Below are 21,337 nucleotides of genomic sequence, written 5' to 3'. Positions count from 1 at the left end.
TCCAGAGTCATTATTAGTAAAGCACATGAAATGAATAATAAGAATGTGTTCATTCATGGTGTTTGAACGTTATATATGCAGGCCAGTCTGAGCATTTAGATCAATAATATCGTCATCTTTTATCTTGAATTTGAATCATGAACTTGTTCTGAAATGAGAGAGGGAGAATAAATCCCCAAAGAAATCTTGACCTTTGGTGTGAACTGTGCCTGTTAGCATTCACGTAAAAAAATGACCTTTTGATACACTGAAAAGAAAGCAGAAAAACATATTTTAAAATACTTGAATTGAAATCTGGGCAAATTTAAGATGTCTGTTGTTGTACTTTGGATTATGAATACTAGAAAGTTAATATCTTCATGGGGATATCTGGAAAAATGAAAGGACTAAACCTAGGTTGTATTACAAGAATATTAAAATGCTTTACTGGTTTGGTTATTTTTATTTGCTGTAGAGTGGGAGTCATCTTGTATAAAATTTAACTATATTCTTTTTCTCCTGCAAACCAGTAAGAGCTTTGTTTTATGTTATACTGGATATTTGTTTTAATGGATAGCAATCCTGAAGAAAGATCTGCAAAATTACTTTGACAAAGCCATGATTTTGTACTTGAGATGATAGTGCGAGACCAATGCCTCTGTTAGACACACAGGGGTAGCTTGTCCCACAGTAAATATCTTACTATCACTCTTATTCTTGATGGATTTCTGGCATCAATAAACAAGAAACAAGTTTTGATATAGACTGTAGGCGCCCATGGGCATAATTAAAAGTTTGACCATATGGAAAGTTTTTACTTTGTTTTAGCATATTAAACCTTTTTTAGCCCTAAATATGTAAGTCAAAGCTTTAAGCTTTCCTCTTTTTTTTTTTTTTTTAATCAAAGAAATTCTTTGAGGAAGAAAACAAACTTGCTTTAGGATTTATTATCAGAAAGAGTATTAATTCTGAGAGGTGTGAAGAAATTTGAACATATAGTATGAAATGAGTTATAATTAAGCAGCTTATTTTTATAGAGTTAATGAAAACACCATTGTTTTGTTTGTTGTTTTTTCTTGAATTTGTCAGAAAAATCTTAATAAAATCGTAACTTACATAGTTTCATGTTTCAAACATTATTTGCTACTAAGATTTTTGTAAGTTAAATACTGTAAGTTAATAGTGTCTCAAAGTGGATTGGATAAATAGCAACTCTGAAAACAAAACTGAGATTTTCTGAAAACTTATGTGAGATACATACGTTGTATTTGGCTTTTGAGATTTTAAGTCCTCTTAAAGGAACAAATAGAGTTGCCTAAACCAAAGGTTATCCTTGGACTGTTCCTCAAATTCCACTCTTGAAAACCCACCTGGATGCTTTCCTGTGCAACCTGTTGTAGGGAACCTGCTTTGGCAGAGGGCTTGGACTAGATGATCTCCTGAGGTCCCTTCCAACCCCTGCCATTCTGTGATTTTTTTCTGTGATACTGAGCTCTTCTAGGTACCTGTGTGTCTGTTGTGGGTTAAGCTGGGCTGGCAGCTCAGCCCCATGTAGCCACTCACTCTCCCCAGTGGGATGGGAGAAAGAATCAGAAGGATGAAAATGAGAATCTCATGGGTTGATATTAAGACAGTTTAATAGGTAAAACAAAAGCCACACATGCAAGCAAAGCAAAATTTCCTGTGGGCGGGCAGGTGTTCAGCCATCTCCAGGAAAGCAGGGTTCTATCGTGCATAACAGTTACTTGGGTAGACAAATGCCATCACTCCAAATGTCCCTTCTTCCTCTTTCTTCCCTCAGTTTTATTGCTGAGCATGACATCATATGCTGTGGGACATCCCTTTGGTCAGTTGGGATCAGCTGTCCCAGCTGTGTCCCCTCCCAGCTTCTTGTGCACCCCAGCCTGCTTGCTGGTTGGGGCAGTGTGAGAAGCAGAAAAGACCTTGAGGCTGTGTAAGCACTGCTCAGCAGTAGCTAAATCATCTTGTTTTCATCACAAATCTAAGACATAGCACCATGTGAGCTACCATGAAGAAAATTAACTATCCTTGCCAGAGACAGTACAATCTCTTAAAAGGTGCATCCACACTTGGGACAACTCTTGTGCTGAGGTGGTAACAGGTGGTTTTTTTATATAATTTTATTTTACTCAACAGGATGACAGCCATGGAAAATATAAAAAAGTGAGAGAACTCACTTACTTAGTTTAAGATCACTTAGTTTATTTATTAAGGCAAAAACAGCCTTATAAGGTATCTGTGATATACCTATTACTCAGAAGAGGCAAAGGGCAGGAGTTAATTGCAGCCCACAACTACTTGAGAGTGGGGAGTAGAGTCAAACTTTTCACAGTAGTGAAAGATGTTAAAACACAGGGCAATGGCCACAAGTTACAGTCCTGGGAGGTTTAGTCTGGGAATGAGCAGAAGGTTAATTAGGTTAGGTTAGGTTAGGTGAGAAGTCCAGCACCAGAGCAGACTAACTGAATATGTGGAATCTCCAACCTATACCATAAGGCAATGGCTGATCTGATCCGGCACTGACAGAAGTCCTGCTCTGAGCAAGAAATTGGCCTGAATGACTTCCAAAAGCTGCCCTTTAACCACCACTTCTAAGATTGTACCTTGTCTGTATGAGAAAAGAGTATTTGTAGTCTTTCCAAATCCTCAGCCTATCTTGATGTTTTATTTTTGTTAGAGAAGCGTTTATGGTGAGGTTCTGTTTTGCATGTTACTTCTTCTCCAGGAAGACATCAAATAGTGTATAGTGTCCTCCTCCTCTTCCATAACCCACCTTCTTTCCATTTTAACATTATTAGTGTTAATTAATGTTAACGTCAAACATTAATTTCTTTGTGGCAGATTTATAGGGACTTATATAAATAAATACGTATAAAGACAGGTTTATACTAAGTATCTTAGATCTACTGCATTTATGCTTCCTGACATTATTTTACTAAAGAAAGGATATACCATGATCTGTGTTTACTAAGCTATTTAAAATTTTGTTTTGTATTTATTTCTGTGTCTTTTTAATAGCTTTTCCTTCAGAGTTTGTTCTAAAGTCTTGGATATTCTTAGTGCAGATCGAAGAATCTGTACTTCTTCAGTTTATCTATTAACTGTTCTCCGGTCAAAAAGTCCGACCTCCACTTGCATCGGTGTATCAGGATTCTGGCTACTGAGCTTGAGATTGGAGATACTTATATGATAATTTTTCTGGGATGGAGATTGTCTGGTTTCTTGACTTGAAGATACTCAGCTCTTTGAACTTTTCTTTCAGCTCAGATACATGCTCATTCTCTATTTGTACACAGACAGTAGAGCTTGTTTTTCTGCAAAGCAGCAAGCTTTACATCAGTTCCACGCCCTGGATGTTCTTGAACTGGGTATCTCCTTTGGATGACTTACAGCAGTACTCTCTGTGAAGCAAAGACGGCACTCTCCTAACTTCTCTGGAATATAGCTAGTGACCATTTTTATATAAAACTGCACCACATTTCCTCTTATACTTGTTCGTGCTTTTCTCTGAGTTAAGCACCTCACTGGTGTTCTGAGCCGGTGTTAATCACATAATAATGAAGCCTGAGTTCCCAGGAGTAATCATCTCAAAAGAGAGGGAAACACATGGTTTGTGGGAGGGCCTTCTGTTTGCCAGACTGCATCAGTTCAGAAGTCAGTGCTGAACTTTCCTCCAGCTTTTTGGAAGAGATGATTTAAACTTTTTGTTAACCATTCCACAGGTTTGGGTTTTTTTCTAAATGTTTGTGGTGGGTTGACCCTGGCTAGAGGCCAGATGCCCACCAAAGCCCGCTCTATCACTCCCCCTCCTCAATTGGGCAGGGGGAGAAGATAAGATGGAACACAAGAGAAAAAAAAACTCGTGGGTTGAGACAAAGGCAGTTTAATAGAAGCAAAGCAAAGCTGCACATGCAGAAGCAAAAGAACAAAATATTTATTCTCTACTTCCCATCAGCAGGCGATGTTTGGCCACTTCCCAGGAAGCAGGGTTTGCATACGCGTTGCGGTTCCCGGAGGACAAACAGAAGTAACGAATGCCCTCCTCTCCCACTCCTTTTCCCTTGCTTTTATTTCTGAGCATACGTCATATGGTATGGAATATCCCTTTGGTCCGTTTGGGTCAGCTGTCTTGGCTGTGTCCCCTCCCGAGACCTTCCCCACCTCCAGCCTACTGGGGGAAATGTTGGAGAGACAGCCTTGGTGCTGTGCTAGCACTACTCACCAGTAACCAAAACACTGGGGTGTTATCAACACCCCTCGAGCCACCAATACAAAACACAGCACTCTGAGGGCTGCCGTGGGGAAAATCAACTCCAGCCCAGCCAGACCCAATACAATGTTCTATTAGCAAATGCCATTCTAGCAGTGTCTCACTCAAGTGAGGTGAAATTGTCTTAGGTTTTATCTGAACAAAGTAATTTAGAACATCTCTGAACCTTACGTAAAGAGAATTAGAAATGTCTCTTTTCAGAGACAGTAAAAAATTCACCTGGATATAATTAGGCTTTTTATCAGATAGCTTGGAGGGTTTTCACTTATGCCTACCTCTCCAAGGCTTTTTCAGCCACTGCAACATTCCTGGTTAGTGTTCCTGATATCCGAGGTGTACGACCACGCTACCAGGAGTTCAGTTCCTGGCCTCTCACTGCTTCCAGCTCTCAAATGATATTTGAGGTCTGTTACAGCTGTCATCGAGGTACTCTGAATAGGATGCTTCTTCACATTAAGATGGTTCCTTCTTCATCACACAGATTCATTTCACATAAATTTAGCCATTTGAAAACTAATCTCTGTGCTGTGTCTATAGTCAAGAGAAAAACAGGCAGCTCCAGAGAATGCACCATGCCGTTTATTTAAGACGCCTGCCTTAATGAAAGGATGATTCGTTCTCCAGAGCTGCTTATTTCTTTTCATTAATGACAGGAGGAGCCTAGATACCTAGCTTGAACTAGATACCTGATTTCCATACCTGAACTTGGTTGAAATTAATTGTGGTGATTTAAAAGAGTCATTTACATGTTCTGCCCGTGCAGATTTTACAGCTCTTGCTTGCTTTTCACTCCGAGTCCCTGTAGCTCTGTTCTTATTAGTGAATGGACCCAACTATTTTATAGGTGGGATTAATTTGGGTGTGGGGACACCTTTAGTGTGCATAGTCTACATGTATATGGGCATCAACTTTTAAATAACTTCACTATAAGGTAGGTAGCTGATATTTGTATTTGCATTTTCAACAGAGAATGCATTAAAATAAGGCTTATTGAAATACTTATTTGCATTCAACATCTGCATGTGCTTTTGTTTAACAGAAAGGTAGACAAAAATATTACTGATGTTTCAAACTCTCTTAGTAATTTATTTGCAGGCTACTCTTTCTTTCTTTAAAAATAAAGGCTTATAATGTTTATATTCTGGAACCAGCAGATAAATGGATGAACTAAGCTCACACCTGTGAAACCCTGAGTGATGCTCACCAGTCAGTGTTACTACATTAAAAATGAAAAAACAACCCAAAAAACCCAGTGAATGAGCCTTGCTGAAGGAGCTTGTATTAATTTTAGTGCTTTTGCATTATATACCTTCAAACATTTTCTCAGTCTGATCACCATATGGCTCCCAAACTCCTTATTTTCCCCTTTAAAAGTATCTTAAACTGAGCTATGCTATTACATCTGTATATGTCTCATTTAGGGTAACTTACACTTTTGGCTAGCAACACTGAAAATATTTTCCAGCTCTCAAGGTCCAGTCTAACCTCCTTGCATTTTTAAAGCTCTAAATGAGGAGCTTCACGGCACGTGTAACTGAAAGTACTGGAGCTGAACATCTCATAAGGAGAAATTCTTGCCAGATTATATATACCTCATAGTTTAAGCAGGGCTGGCGGCAGTACAAGAGAAGCTGCTCTTTCAGAAAATCAACTCTTCAAGTTTTCAAAAAGAAATCCACTTGTGTTGAATGATTTCTTTTTAAGTGTTCTAAATTGGGAGGGAAGGGGAATTTAAGGAACCTGCTTTTTTCTTTGTGTACTGTAGGTACAGCAAAAATGCATAAACTCAAATAGAGCTTTCTGTGGGCCTGCCTATTCGCTTTGAGTTTGCCATAGAGGAGTTATTGACAGTGAGCTAACCTGGGTTAAATAATTTCCCTGTAAATTCAGACTTCATTTTGTGCCTTGTTTGAAAATTTCAGTTTACCTGTTATCTTTACTGGGGCATATTTCAAATAGGCTAATCTGTTCTAGGAAAATTAATTTTGTGCCAGTAGTGATAATCACATAGAGCATGAAGTGACCATTCCGCTTGGACAAGAGCCTTATCGTTAATTCCAGATGCCAGCTGGGTCAATGCCGTGGTCATTGATCGCACACAAGTTTTTTTTCTAGGGTCTATCTCAAAGCAGGTTGAAGGGAAGTGAAGCACCCATTTTCAGACATCAGCATTAGTGGCTGGGGTAGCTGAGTGATCACGGTGGAAGGCTGCCAGTCATTGCTTACCTTTTGCATTCAGTGGCATTTAATAGTGTTGACTTCTAGGTAAAAGGCATAAAGCCTTTCTGTCCAAGGCTTTTTCCCTGCTTAATTAGGAGGGCCTCCATTTTATGTGGACAATATAGTAGAAATGTCCTTTATTCATATTTGGCTCTAGCATTCTAATGCTACTTTCTTTCTTTTTTTCTGAATTTATCCATCAAAAAGATGCTTTGTACTTTTAAACACATGTAACTTCACATATATTAATAATAAATTTCAAATTAATAGCTGTTACTGCAAGGTCACAACTTAATATTGAGATAGAGACTAGAGGGGTTAATGCTTTGTTCCTAATGGTATGCAGCTCTTTTTGCACAGAAGTACTGAGTTTTTAAAATGAGATTAGCTGCAGCCAAATCTTTACCTTTTTGAAACTCTGACTCATTTGAAACTGTAATACAAACAAGTGCTTACTGATATTTTTACATTATAAACAAGACATGAGAATAAGGCTGACAAATTGCAGAATTACTTTGCTTATAGTTGGAATGTCATAGTAATAAATTTAAGCTGTGAAATAAAATGAACAAACCCGGCACTGCAGTTTTGCTGCGGAGTCCTGGCTACTGTTAAAGATTCAGCCAAGGAGAATATTGTGAGGTGACTGTTCTAATTTTTCTCTATTTGCAGTAAACGCAGCTTACATGTAGTAAAATATAAATAAATCTCTTTGGTTTTTTTGTGCTGTATTTTGTTCTTAGAGGCAGAGGGAAAGGGAAATGAGTTTATTTGGTGCCTAAAATTGTTAACTGCATTAAAATATAAACCCCATTATTTACTTGTACGTATTTCAGCTTCACATCCATGAAACACGTAAAAGTTTAAGTAGTGATAAACATGATGTTCATGTTTAATGTAAACAAATATAAAAAGCTAGCTGTAAAAGCAATTTAATTATTCAAGGAATTTTATAAGCACTTCTGTACCTTACTTCAAGCACAACACTTCTCTGATGGAAGGAGATTCTAACCACTGTCTTGTACTCAGAGGTGAAGTAATACTCACCTGTGGGTATTCCAGGTGAGCCCTCTGCAGGAGCATTTCTCAAATTCGTGTTTATTTATCGATAACATTGTAAAGCAAAATTATGATTAGTGATTACACAGGTAGTTCAGAGCATAAAGTGCAAGTCTTACGAACACAGGTGAAATTTTTGTACCCATAGTATGCAGTGTGGCCTGTTTTAATGCAGGAAAAACAATTTATCAATCAGTAATAGTTTAGTACAGTTTTAGCAGCAGACTCAAGTAAGGTATTGTCCTGGTTTTTTTGATAGAAACCTGAGCATGACGTAAATGGTATGGAATAAGGGGTGGATACTGTCCTGCTTTTGCTAGTTAATTTTCTTTTTAGTAATTAGAATAGCTGTATTTTAGTTTCACTGTTTCAGTTCAGACTTATTATGAGAAAGAACGTTGATAACAGTACTGGTGTTATTGGTTGCTGCTGGAGCTCAAGGCCACCGTGTTTGGCTGGTTCACAGCTGCATTAGGACTGGGAGGGAGAAGTGCAGTGAATAGCAAAACCCAAAACTGGCATCTGGTTGTGCCAATGAAATATTCCATCTCATATCACGTCATGTCAGTATATTAACCAGGGCTGGCCGGAAATTGGGGGTATTCTCTCGGGGATCACTCAGGCTCACTCTTCCGGGGTTTCAGTTTTGGGATTGTCTCGGCTGCGGGATCATTAGCTGGCACGGGCCGGGCATCGGTCAGCGGGCAGTGAGCACTGTGTATCACTCATTTGTATAGTCTGTTATCACTGTTGTTATCATTATCATTTTATTTTAATTAGTAAATAGTTTTTATCTCAACCCATGAGTTTCCTTGCCCTTTTCTTTCCAATTCTCTCCCCTACTCCCTGGGTGAGGGAGGGGAAGGGTTAGAGAGCAGGCTGTGTTTGGCTTCAAGCTGCAAACAAAAAGGGTGAATCCACCCAAACCACCACAGGTATGCTGCAGTTAACATTAAGTAGAAAAGTAAACTTGTATTATTTGTGCAAACTGCCTGAGTCAGTTCTGAATGGAAAAAAATCGCACTTTAATAGGATGGTAATAGAGTAACATATTTTGTATACTCTTTTGATGAGCAAATACCATTTCTGGCTTATTCACACATTGATACAATGTCAACTTTTCCAGTTTTACATAGCAAATGTTTTTTTAGTGTAGTGAATTAAAATTACAGTAAGATTTACCAAATAACTTTTTTTTTAAAAGGGCGCTACTATTAAAAGGGATGAACATACTGGTGCAATTGTGGTGGCCAGGATAATGCGTGGAGGAGCTGCAGATAGAAGTGGTAAGGTGTTGCTGTATTCCACTAGCCATTCAGGTTTTGTTACTCAGAAAAAAGATGAGATAAAATGGGGTGTTTTGTACACACAAAATACATCACTATCACAAACAAAAGTATTTGGGGTTTGGACAGCTTTCCAAAGTGATATTTCAATACTGGTGAAAGTATTCAAGCTGAATTTTTTTCTCCAATTCACTTGCAACCAGGTATCTTTGAGTTAGCAGATAAAGGGTTTTTTTAAGATGTATCTCATTTGTTTCCAATTGAAGACATCCACTTAGAAATTATAAGATATGCCAAGATTACAACCTGCTGATGGAGGAACTCAGGGTGGCTGAGTTATTTTATATTAATACATCCGTTTCGAATTTCAGCTGGTAATTCTCAAAGTACCAGCACATCCTTGACTGCCATTGTTTAGTTTGGGATGCACAAAGTCTGAAAGAACACAAGCAAGAGGTCCTGAGTTATACTCCGAAGTGCATCTTTTCATTTAAGAGAATATAGGATAGCTGTGTTTCACACTTAGGTGGAGTAATGGAGTAAATCTAGTTATATACTGTTAAATTAGGAAGTATTTGTTAAATTAGGAATGCCACAAATAAGCTCTCACAGCCTAAGTGATCTTTGTAGTACTTGCAGCTGTGTAGCAATAAGAAATTAGTATAAGTAAAAAAAGAATTGGCACAGACATTTTTCAAACATCTGCATAAAAGTCTGGAAAACTCATAGAGAAATGGTACTAATTTTCAGGAGGAAGTAAGGGAGGTGAGTAAACCAACCATCTGAAACTTATCTGTGAGGACAGTAGCTGTTGTTGTATTCACAACATACTCCTGCTTTTAAGTTAGAGCATAAAGTAGATGAACAAGCTGAATGTTAATGACATTTTTTGTATAATACATCACTACCATTTAACAATTCCTCTTTGTTTTGCCTTCTGTAGGTCTTATTCATGTTGGTGATGAACTGAGGGAAGTCAATGGGATTCCTGTAGATGATAAAAAACCGGAAGAAATAATACACATTTTGGTAAATACCAAATATTTTAGAATTAGTTTAGGGGAGTCAAGTAATTTGACTTACAATTTCTGTTGCATTTCTTAGAAAAAAGTATATTCTACAATAATGCCTTTTCTTCCAGTGCTGTCATTTACAAATCTCTCCTTTCTCTAAAAAAGAATGATTTTCCACGCAATGCATATATAGGCAATTACAGATTACTTGTAAAGAGTTAATGAAGGTACTGAGGCTATAAATATGTTGCAGAATGTTGCAGACCTCAGTGTGTAATCAGTTTTTAAGGCACACCGTGATCTGTCGAATTCAAACTATTTTAAATGTATTAATTAATAAACATGTTAACTCCATGCAAAAATTAAATTCATAATACATGTACTTGATAGAATAAGATAGGTGGTATATTAAGATTATATTTTATATTGAGTGGCAACATACAACAATATATGTGATTATGTTTGCACTCTTCTGAGCTGCACAATCTCTAAAGCCAGATTAATTACTCACTTATGGAGCACTACTGCAAATTAAGTAATCTGGACTTTTTCAGAAATATTCAATATTTTACAGCAAAGAAACCAATGAGGATCATGAGAGCTCTTTATGTTCATGGTATAGGCGTTTCTGTATATATAAATACCTTGCTGTCCTGCTGTTTTTTGAATTGAGTGCCTGTCTCACAGTTTTGATTCAATAACCAAGATGATTCATTTCAAGTGTTAGCCCAGTGATACTCATACTTGCTTTATGGTTTTGTGTTCCCTACAGAAACATATTTTCTTGCAAAAATTAATATTTAAAAATCGCTAGAAACGCAATAGCTCTAGAAAAGGTGTGAAAGATTTCCCCATTTACCTCCTCGAGGTACAATATAAACATCAAAAGCTAGTTAGAGCTTGTTTCAAAAGTAACAGAATTATTGATTCCAGTCCTATGGCTGGTGAAATAAGAACTTGGCTGCTGCTTGTCAAACAGTGAGCTCTTGGATCGCAGACATGCCGGCAGAAGTATGTCTCGCTTGGTAGTGGACAGGCCTGTTTCCATTTTGCTTAAATTGTTGGCTGTCTGTTGCACTCTGCTAGTTTTATGAAACTTGTCGGCTGCATGCAATAGTAGCAGAGGCTCCAGCTGATTAGCACTTCCTTCAATAGCAAAATGTCACTGAGGCAGAGGGAATATATTGTGGTTAATAAGTAAAATGCAGCCAGACACATTTAAGTGGGATATAGGGAAATTTTTTGAGGTGGTTGATGATGGCTAACTTCTTTTAAGATTTATAGTGGAGGGCTTTTTAGTACACATAGTCTATTCAAAAATTTTTTTCTTTTCTAGTTTCTTAAAGTTGCCAGAAGAATAAATCCCACCCCCCAATAGTTTTGTATGATAAATATGGCACAAGCCTGTTTGAATTTTTCGGTCATTTGGGGGCTTTTTTTTGAAAAATGAAACGTTAGTTGGATTTTTCGAGGGATATCCAAACTGTGCCCAGAGTCCAGCAGTAGCTGGACTGTAGCTGTAGCATTTGTTTCTGCTTTCAGTGCAGAAGTAGGACCTCTGAAACATGCAGGTCCTAGTTTTTAACAGTCCATCTCTGCCCACCAGTGAAGCTAATAAAATCAAGCATTTCAAGCGGGTATTTTAATCTTTACAATGCAAAGTTTGGTATGGTGAAGCTATCAAACTCCATGGATCATGCTTGGGAGAGGATAGATTAATTACATTTGAGTATTTTAAAATTAATTTGAATTTCTTTTCCTTTTAAGATTTCTTTGAAATATACAACTTAATTCTCAGTGCATTTTCTTTTCAAATGTTCACCAGGCTCAGTCTCAAGGAGCAATTACATTTAAAATTATACCTAGTGTGAAGGAAGAAATGCCAGTGAAGGAAGGCAAGGTAGGCAAGACTATTTCAGAAGCTATTGCACCAATTGTTATGCTGAGGATATACATTGTTTGCTTGGATTACAGAACCAAGAATGTGATTTTTGCCTCCGGACTGTGATTCTGTGATTCTGTGACTCAGTTTTTCTAATCTGTAGCACACTGTGCACTTGAATACATATGTGCTGGACATACAAGCGGGTGTGACATGATTCTTAAGCCCTAACTCTACAGCCATGAAGTTGACATAGGTAATCTTCAGTCTTCTGCGAGGACCTGGCTTGCTTCCAAGTACTCCTTTTCTTCCATTGTACACAGTGTAAAAGACACTTGATAGCACCTTGATTCAAAAGTGTTTTTTCTTCTTTTCCCCATATGAGCACACTATTCACCTGCAAAGTCCTATATGCCTTGGATCGTAGAGCCTTTGCTACACTGGGATTGCGGTTGCAGAAGCAATGAATTTTATGTTTCTATATGAACTTCTAATGTTAGGTGTCCAAAAGGAGGATGTTTTACAGTAGTAAATGTTTATTGCTTTACATCATTTAGTTCAATGGATTTGAACAGTAAAAGCAAAAAAGGGAGATGCCTTTTGATTACATTTAATATTTTGATTCTAAAGATAAAACGTGGTTTGTTTCAGATGTTTATCAAAGCCCTCTTTGACTATGATCCTAATGAGGATAAAGCAATTCCTTGTAAAGAAGCTGGACTTGCTTTCAGAAAAGGAGATATCCTTCAGATCATGAGCCAGGATGATGCAACCTGGTGGCAGGCCAAACATGATGGTGATGCCAATCCCAGAGCAGGCTTGATCCCTTCAAAGCATTTCCAGGAGAGGTGAGCTACTGAGAAGCATAGTTTCATTAATTTTTGTAGCAAGAGAAGACACTTACTTGATGAGTTGTTAAGTTAGCATAGTTGTCATATGTAATGCTCATAGATTACATGGGTATGATAAACCTGCATTTGCAGCAAGACAACTGAACTTGGAAACCTGTTGCTGAAATACTTTGGATTTCCTTATTTGTCTGGCTAGAATTAATAATGACAAAAACTGATAGGATAACACTTATCCAGACTAAAAGAAAAAACATATGGAAAATAGCACATCAGTATCTGTATTCACAGTGATATACTATGCAGGAACAAGAACTACAGCAGGTTTTGGAGACCTTATAAAAATTTGAGGCTGAGGATTTAATTGTTTAGATTGTTAATAGATTGTATTGTTTTAAGTTAATTTCTTATAAAATCTTCTGGATATTTTTCAATAGTTTATAATAAATGATGTTAAGTGTTTATTAATTCCAAACTTGCAGTGAAAACTGAGGAGTTTGTGTCTTTCCCCTACCACCTCCCATTTTATAGGAGATTTGCACTAAGAAGACCAGAAGTGCAGATTCAGCCACTGAAAATTTCCAACAGAAAATCATGTAAGTCTGTTAACCTGGAATAGAAATTATACTCCAGATCTCTAACCTTATAAAATAGCAGTTTGTTTCAACCCTGTGATTACAAGATGCATTTCTCCTGAGCACGATAGCTTCTTGATCACATTGTATCAGTAGGAAAATAAATATAAAAGCTGAAATTAAAAGCTTTAAAAGGGGCTAACAATTTTTCCCACCCCTCTGACTTTGTTTTTGAAGCACCAAGCCCAATTAATGTTTTGATATATAGTATTTCAAAGGTTGAAGAGTGTTGTTTTCCTGTTGAAATAGTACAGAATTGGCTCAGCAGTTTATATAATTTGGACTGCGTCAGCACAGTGAAATTTATATTGGGAGTGAGATAAAAGGTCAGATAGTTTCCTCTTCTCTCCCCCATATAGTTGGTGATTTTTTTTTGTCCTATGATGCAGCACAAATTTTCAAAGAGTGGGACATCCAGTTCTTTGACAGGCTTTCACAGAACCACTTCTTACTGGTTTTTAGACAAATTAATTCTTAGTAATCTCTGCTTTAAAATATGGTAGTTGCACAATATAGGAAAAATAAGTTCTAAGAAAGCACATACATCAAAACAAATATTTTCTTTCCACTGGAATTTACATCAACATCTGTTTTAAGTATTATTGCATATTTTACTTGACCTATTATTTCTTTCAGTTGTACAGACTCATAACAAAGTGAGTACAATGTAAGAAAATATCACGCTTCAGTAGGATCTAAATCTTAAATACAAACATGTTTGTGAGTTCAACTAGAAATATTCAGAAAGTGGTCTAAAATGTCCAACCATCTTTCATTCTCTAACACTAAAACAAAAAGCATGGATACTATGGCAGACAGTGGATACTGGCACACTAAGTGCAAAACTAAATGCTTTTAACTTTAAAATTTCTCACCGAGATTTCTGTTGCAATTTTCCTAACTCCTTGATATGGCTTTTGTGTTCTGAAGTTTGAAAATTACTGTTAGTTTTTTTAGTAAACTGCATTTTCTACCTTTCATTCCATTTCACTATTTGATTGTGTGTCCTAACACTATTGTTAACTCCAAAACCCCTGATTAGCTTTGTAATTAGAATAACAGACTATATGATTCCACTGTAGCTTTTCTAATTTACATAGATCTTAGAAACAAAGAGGAGATCCTCCAGCTTGTAGTAAATCTGTTGTTTTTCTAGGTTCTAGGTCAAGTTGCTCTGCCCCAGTTTTGGAAAAGTGTCTGATCCCAGGGTATAGCTATTTCTTTCTGTCCACTGTTCTTGAATCTGGATAATACCCTCAACAAGAGCCTTCAATTAATGTGGCACTGGTGCTTTTGAAGAGGTAAATCAGCTGCTGCAGCAAAAGTGCATGATTTCTTTTGTAATGGACTGCATCTTTTTAGTGACCTTCAAGTGAAAGGCTTTACAAGATGCATCTCGCCCTTCCAAATAGGCAGCCTGAACTTGATTGGGAATTGCCAAAGTTAAAACCCAAAGTATGATGTCTACTATTGTTTCTGCTGTTTCCGCTGAGTTTGCCTTAAGTAACTTAAACAAGGGAGAAGAGTTACTCTCTTCCTCCCCTTTCCTTTAAAACATGACAGAGCTTTAGGGTCAAGCAATATGCCAAATACTGTTTTCTTTTAGACTTTCTTTAAACTAAGCAAGGTCCAGCTAAATACCATCTAGAAGGCAGTGGTGCCTCTTGAAGGAGGAAAGACTGCAGAGTAATGTAGGGTTGTCATTTTCTCTCTTCCCCATTTCTTAGGACAATCGGCTGCTACATCTGCCAGATTCCCATACTTCCCCCCGTGGGAAGTGGGGAAGTACTGTTCTAAGTAGAGGTCCATCCCTTCATTCAAAAACTAAACATGTTTTTAGTGCTGGGAGGGAATTCAGATCCTTCATAGAGGTGGCATTTTAAGGACCAGAATTCAGCTATAGAAAAAATGATGTGACTAGGATGTTGCTTGAGTTGCTCTCAGGAAAACCTTCCACTTGCTTGTCTTTTCAAGAAGATTCCACATAAGCTGGGAAACTGTGCCCTTGTGATCTGTGTAAAGTTAAGCAGCTTTTTCATGTTACCAAGCATGGCAGCGAAGCTGTAAGATGTAGAGGCCATGTCTGTATTTGTGCAGAGCAATCACCTTGTCAAAACTGGGAAATGCTGGAAAATCATGCATTGCTCAGCTGAACAAACAGCATACTGCCAGTATTGGAAACATGTAAGGAAGGGGAGGTGATGTAGAGAACAGAAAATTGGAAAGGACTACTGGGTCTGATTTTTTTAGCCCTTTTCTGTACTGTGGGGTATAGGCCACTGATTATTGTCCCCTAAAGTTTTATTAACAAGTTCCTATATAAGGAGGTGGGAAATTGGTAACGCTTGATTTTGTCTGATTCTTTTTTAGTCCCGTACTACAGGCCTTCAGCTTCATATAGGGTTCTCCAGTGTTTGGAAAGGTAATTGTGTGAGGAAACTGATGTTCTGTAGATCTTCCTGAACTATTGAGAAGTTGCTTGCTATTGCACTTGATCCTGTCCAATTGTATGACCTGAATTTTCTTAGTAGTTTGGAGAGAAAGGGACAGGTGATATTCTTATAGATTCCCAAAGACGAAAACTTATTGACTTCAACAGAGCTGCTAATAAAAGTCCCTTTCCTGACAGGACTGGGAATTGCACTAGGAAGCTTTCTTGAGACATGGTAAGTAGTACTGGATGTCGGCCTGCTCTGTTCAGTCAACTCATTCCACAGATCCCACGTTTTGTAATGAGGAAGAAACCTAGGCACATGTCTTTGTTTTTAATGGGGAGAATCAAGAAAAAATATTCTATTTTCTTGGATGTGCAGAAAATGTGAGTCAGCTCTGGTTTCTTAGGTGGGCTTCCCGGGTGGTAGTGTCCTTCTACTTGAAAATTAATCTAAAAATTAGTCAAAATCATATAACATATAAGAAGTATCCTACAACTTTTTTTCCTCTCTTCTCAAGCCAGTTCTGTAACTGGGGAGGACTGTTGTATTTGTCTACAAAAAGAGGTCTGTGAAACATAGTGTGTATCATAAATTTGGAAGCAAAATAAAAGTGGGGTTTTTTGGTGATGCTTGTATGTATACACATCTCAAGGAAAGAGAGTAGAGGATACTTTCCACAGAACTTTTTCAGCAAGAATTATTTGCACTGAAAAAAAACAGAACCCAACCTAGTTCTAAATTATTAAAAGAATCTGTTTATAATGGAAATGCCAATTCTTAGTTTCACTTAGCATTAGTGAAATCACTGTTGACTACTAGCCAAGTCAACAGTTTAATTGTGTCTATGTATAAACTGAACATAAGTAAATACTTTAGCTTTGTGGAAGATACATACACACACCCCTCCTAGCATTTAGGCATTTTCTTGAAAGATAAAATAGAATCATTCTCACATTTCACCAGTCAAAGTGAAAAAAATTTTAACATGTCCTGTACACTGGAGGAGGGGGCAAAACAGTGTACACTCCATGTTGAAATGTAAGTGAAAGCACACTTTTTCATTTGCAAATGGAGAGGGTGCATAGTTTGATGGTATCCGGGAGTAAGGAAACTGGTAATACAGATGGAGCCTGAGCTGACAAGAGATGATTATACTGGGGAAAAATATGATAAGAAAAAGCAGTATAGAAAATAGAAAAATGGAATGAAAGTAAAGGAATAGAGATGCATGAGATCATGTGAGTAGAACTAACCCTCTGCATGCTGGGACGGTGAATCCACAGTATAGCTGATGCAGGCTGAGGGAGCTCTGTGGGACACAGAGGGGAGGTACAGGTGTGTCTGGCTGCATGCAATCAGCTTTGGTGTGTCTGAGCCTGTCAACCACAGCTGATGCCAGCTCCACAGAAACCTGCTCACCTGGTATTCCTGGATAATACTTAACAGCATTCCTGGCGTTAGGAGGTCATTGTAGCTTCGGAATAACTTTGTAGCCAGAGTTGGCTCTGTGAGTTCTCCTGTCATTCCATCCTGGCTAATTAGCAGTGATGTGAGACTCAGTTCAGGGAAGACTTCATTTGCTTAATAGTTCCCGATCTGTTAACTTGAATACTAAGACTACTCATGCTCTGACTGTAATAGTCACTGCCAACAAACATGCTCATTCTTGCATTTGTAGCTTACTTTAGTTTGTAGATAAAACACTGATCACCTATTTTTTGAGGAAAAAAAGGTGAATTTCTTTGAATAACAACCAAATAACTTGCTGTTCTACAGTTTTTATAAACTACAATTGTCCAAGCCTTTATATTCCTTCAGCATAATTTTGCTTCCACAGCAGTTACTGTGTTTATTCATATGTTATATATGTGTTGTCTCTGGTATGAAAATTACTGGTAACTTTATATTTTATACTAGTGTATCCTGTAAATTCTGTTAACTTTTGCAGTGCATGCATATGTGTATGTGTGCATCCATACCCTGCATGTATAGTTATGTATAAATATGTATATGTATGCAGTGTATATGGCAGAACTGTTCAGATGGCTTTTCATTGAAAATACATTTGTTCTGCATATTTAATGCTAAATGTAAATACTTAATGTGGCAAAGCCATCATCATATGGGTTTTTTAGGGCTTAAAACCCATTTTACTTTCAATTTTGATTTACCATATGTGATTGGCATTGTATGAGAAAGAGGAAATATTTAACTGCAGCCAAATGGTGTTCGCTCAAACAAGATGTAATTCAGTTTATCCATAGATGAGTGTCTTGTGAATTGAAGATCATGTTCTGCCAACAAAAGAATTTAAACAGGCTAAAAGAATGAATGCTTTGTACCACTTGTATTTGAAGACCAAAGATTTAGGATAAGTCTATAGTAGGACTCTCTTGCTTGTTATAATTGCTGCACAAGCTTAACTATGCTTTTCTCCTCAGTATTTTTCTGTGTTCATATTTGAAACTTGATTGCCCATCTGCAGGTAGTTATGAATAAAAACAAAAACTAAACCAGACCTGTAGAGTTAAATTAGCACATTAACATCTTTCTTCAGAATTCTCCTGTCCTTACAAATACTAACTTCCTGCTACCACAGAGAAATTAAGGAAACCTGAAGCTGGATGACATTTGAGTGAAGGTCACATGAGACAGAAGTGGAAATGGATCTTATAAACTCTTGCTCTGTCCTTCACCGCAAGACTACCCTTCTTCATTTTCCAAATTATCTTGGTAGTCACTGTTACCTGATGATGTTATGAGAGGATCAGATTAGAGCACCATAAAATTTCTATAGCATGAACGTATATGTATGGTTTGATCTACAGAACCCTATAGGATAAAAAAACTGCAAACCAGTATAAATGTTGATTGCCATGTGAGGCTGCTCATCACTAAAAAATCAGGAGTGTTTAATATACACACTGGAATGCAGATCATTGTGCATCGTAATTTCTTGCTTACTAGGGTGAAATAGAATTTAAGAGATAATGTAACTTGATTGTGATAAGAAACTAGAACAGAGCTACTGGATCTAATTTGAGACTGAGAAACATTTAAGTAAGATTCTTTGATGGAAATATTGTTGAAAGTAAGTCAGCAAAAGTTAAAAATTTTAATCTGGTGCTGGACTGTTCCAAAGAGTCTGAGGAACTTCCTGGAGTGGCACTGGTTTTGAGTTTCATAAGTGATATAATTTAGGTGAAGCCCCCAAAACAAATCTAAATATATTTCAGTTAAAATACATTTTAAAAATACGACATGTGTAATACTGTTTTGCATTGTTATAAATTTGCATACTGGCTACGCTGAAATCTGTCTAAAGTTAATAAACACCTGCTTCCCAAACTTCCATTGCACTTGTGTTTCCTATTTCTTTTTTCCTATTTATGTCTTGGTTCTGCTATGTTATTGTTTCATGAACCTGTTGCATGACTATTTTCTTTGTAACTTCCTCTCCCTTCTTACCACACTACATTTAGTTGATATTATTTCTTCTTTTCTCAGTGTTTTATTTACTCCAAGTTGCCTTATGTTTGTTGGGTTTTTTTTAATTTTGTCACTACTTTTATCTTCCTACTTCCCGTCAGATTTCTTCCTCTTTAGTCTCTGTCCTCTTTTAGTATCTTATTTGTTCCTGCCAGAGAAACACCTCTATTTCCTTTCTCATTCTGCTTCAATCTAGTGAAACTATATTGGCCTGAGAAGATCTACCCCAGTTTTTCACATCTCTAAACTTTGAAGCTTTAGGCATGTATCTGCACATATCTGCTGCATGCATACAACTTCTTCAGACACACAGAGCTATATTAGTTAGTGGTGAATTATAATGCAAAGTTTCCTGAGAAATAATCTCGGTCTTTACTAGGGATAGTAGGGCAATATCCCTGGTAAAGTTCAAATTGCAAGCTGCATGTTGATGATAGTTTCATAGCTGCTTTAAGCTCTGAAGACCCACTGACTTCTCACATCTTTTCATTATGTTCCACCTCAGGAGTAGCCTGAGAAAGCCAAGAGCAGTATTAAGAAGGAAGATTTTTAACAAAACAAAAAGTTTGGAACTCCTTTATTTTATCTCAGCATTAAACCTCAGCTTGTAGAAATTTTGACTTGTGCTCTCTGGCATCATCTGTCTCACTTGGGAATCCTAATGTCTGTAATTTATAGCATGGATGGATAAGATCATTCCCTGTCCTAGCAGGGGTAGTCCAGAAGCCTACATTCCCTTCAGCTGTTCTCAGCCCTGCTGCTGAAGTTCCACCATGTCCCATACTTGCAGGTCTCCTCCAAAGGTCTGCAGTGGTGAGGGTTGAATGAGTGTATCCCCTTCTGTACGTACTGACCTCTTTTTCTCCCGTCCAGTCTTTCATGTTCGTAAATGAGTACTTGTCTCTCTTCAGTGATAAAATACCAAAGAAAATACTTTAAAATGCACAGTCACTACTTAAGTCAAATAACTTTGTTGAATTTATGAGACTTTTTAGATATATTGATGTGAGCTGACTTTGAGCATTAGTGCCTTTTTTTCAGGAGATGCACTTGCAGCCCGTTGAAAGTCATGGACACTGAAATACAGAAAAACTTGTCACACATAAAAAGAATTGTAAGAGGTCTCTCAGCACAGACATGGAGAAATAGCACCTGGAAGCTGGCCTGCCATTCTGGGCCCAGCTTTAGGGCATTTGTCACTTCAGGAATTGGGAGCTTTTTATGTCAGAAGAGGAAAAAAGGATCTAACGCTTTCACTCTCAACTCACAAAACTGTCAGCGCTCTTTTAAGGCACTAGACGTGGTCAACCAAGCAGTCCTCACCTTAGAGGACTTTCCAGCCTACTAAAACCGCAGGTCCCCTCAAGTGTAGAATAAAGTTTAAATATGATTCAGAGAAGTCTTCCAAATTAATATTTTAAAACACAAGTTTTCAAGAAAAAGTTACCAATAAATGATTCTGCAAAACAGTATTCTTCCCCTGGCGGAAAAGACTCTTGTATCCATTTCATGACATGAAATGGGAAACCTCTTCCACGTAATCAGATAGGCAGGAGAGTTTAACCTCGCCTTTGTTTGGTACATCAGTTACGCATGAAGGATTGTAAAATATCTCTTGAATAATTTCTTCACATTCCGAGGTCAGACGTGCTTCATGGAAACTCTTTGAAATATTTGTATTTTAGGCATATTTATCCAGATTCCAAAGGAAATTTGAATGAGATGTAGGTTGTAAAGTCTCTATATAAATCTAGACTTAAGTATATAATACCTTTGTCAACAAAAATTCATTATATATATCTCGCTTTTTTGTGAAAGCCCAAAACTATTATAAAAATTTATGTTTTCCCCTATCAAGGAGGCAGAAATTTATTGACTTTACTATAGGTAAGCAGAAAGCCTTAAGTAGATCTATATATTAGGATAGTGTCAGACAAAAGATGACAAGAATATTAAATTATTTCAGCATTTTTTCAGCTACAACTATAAACATGGAAAAAAAACCCAAACCAACAAACAACAAAACAAAGCAAAAGCCTTTCCAAAAACCCAACTCCAGGGGCAGTAGCAGCTGTTAGTGTAAGTGCAGAAAAATACCAAGATCGTGCTCATGGTAGAGTTTCTTAGAAATTCTAGGTTAAGATTGATTAAATGGAATTAACAAACTCTGCATTTAATACCAAAGAGATCTCATGACAAC

The 21,337-nt window shown here is 37.3% G+C and overlaps 1 protein-coding gene across 1 annotated transcript in view; it reads left to right on the top strand.

The window, feature by feature from the left end:
• The window catches only part of MPP7 (MAGUK p55 scaffold protein 7), a 106,781-nt gene that overhangs the window by 62,528 nt on the left and 22,916 nt on the right, over window positions 1–21,337 (top strand). Inside the window, exons 6-10 of the mRNA XM_010163706.1 lie at window positions 8,754–8,835; window positions 9,779–9,864; window positions 11,674–11,748; window positions 12,382–12,578; window positions 13,110–13,174. Coding sequence (XP_010162008.1) covers window positions 8,754–8,835; window positions 9,779–9,864; window positions 11,674–11,748; window positions 12,382–12,578; window positions 13,110–13,174 — 505 coding nt within the window. The remainder of the gene's footprint in view (window positions 1–8,753; window positions 8,836–9,778; window positions 9,865–11,673; window positions 11,749–12,381; window positions 12,579–13,109; window positions 13,175–21,337) is intronic.

This window comes from Antrostomus carolinensis, unplaced genomic scaffold (assembly GCF_000700745.2).
Source record: "Antrostomus carolinensis isolate BGI_N321 unplaced genomic scaffold, ASM70074v2 scaffold5530, whole genome shotgun sequence".
Lineage (NCBI taxonomy): Eukaryota > Metazoa > Chordata > Aves > Caprimulgiformes > Caprimulgidae > Antrostomus > Antrostomus carolinensis.
The sequence above is the reverse complement of the archived record's forward strand: the minus strand, read 5'-3'. Positions and strand labels throughout refer to the sequence as shown.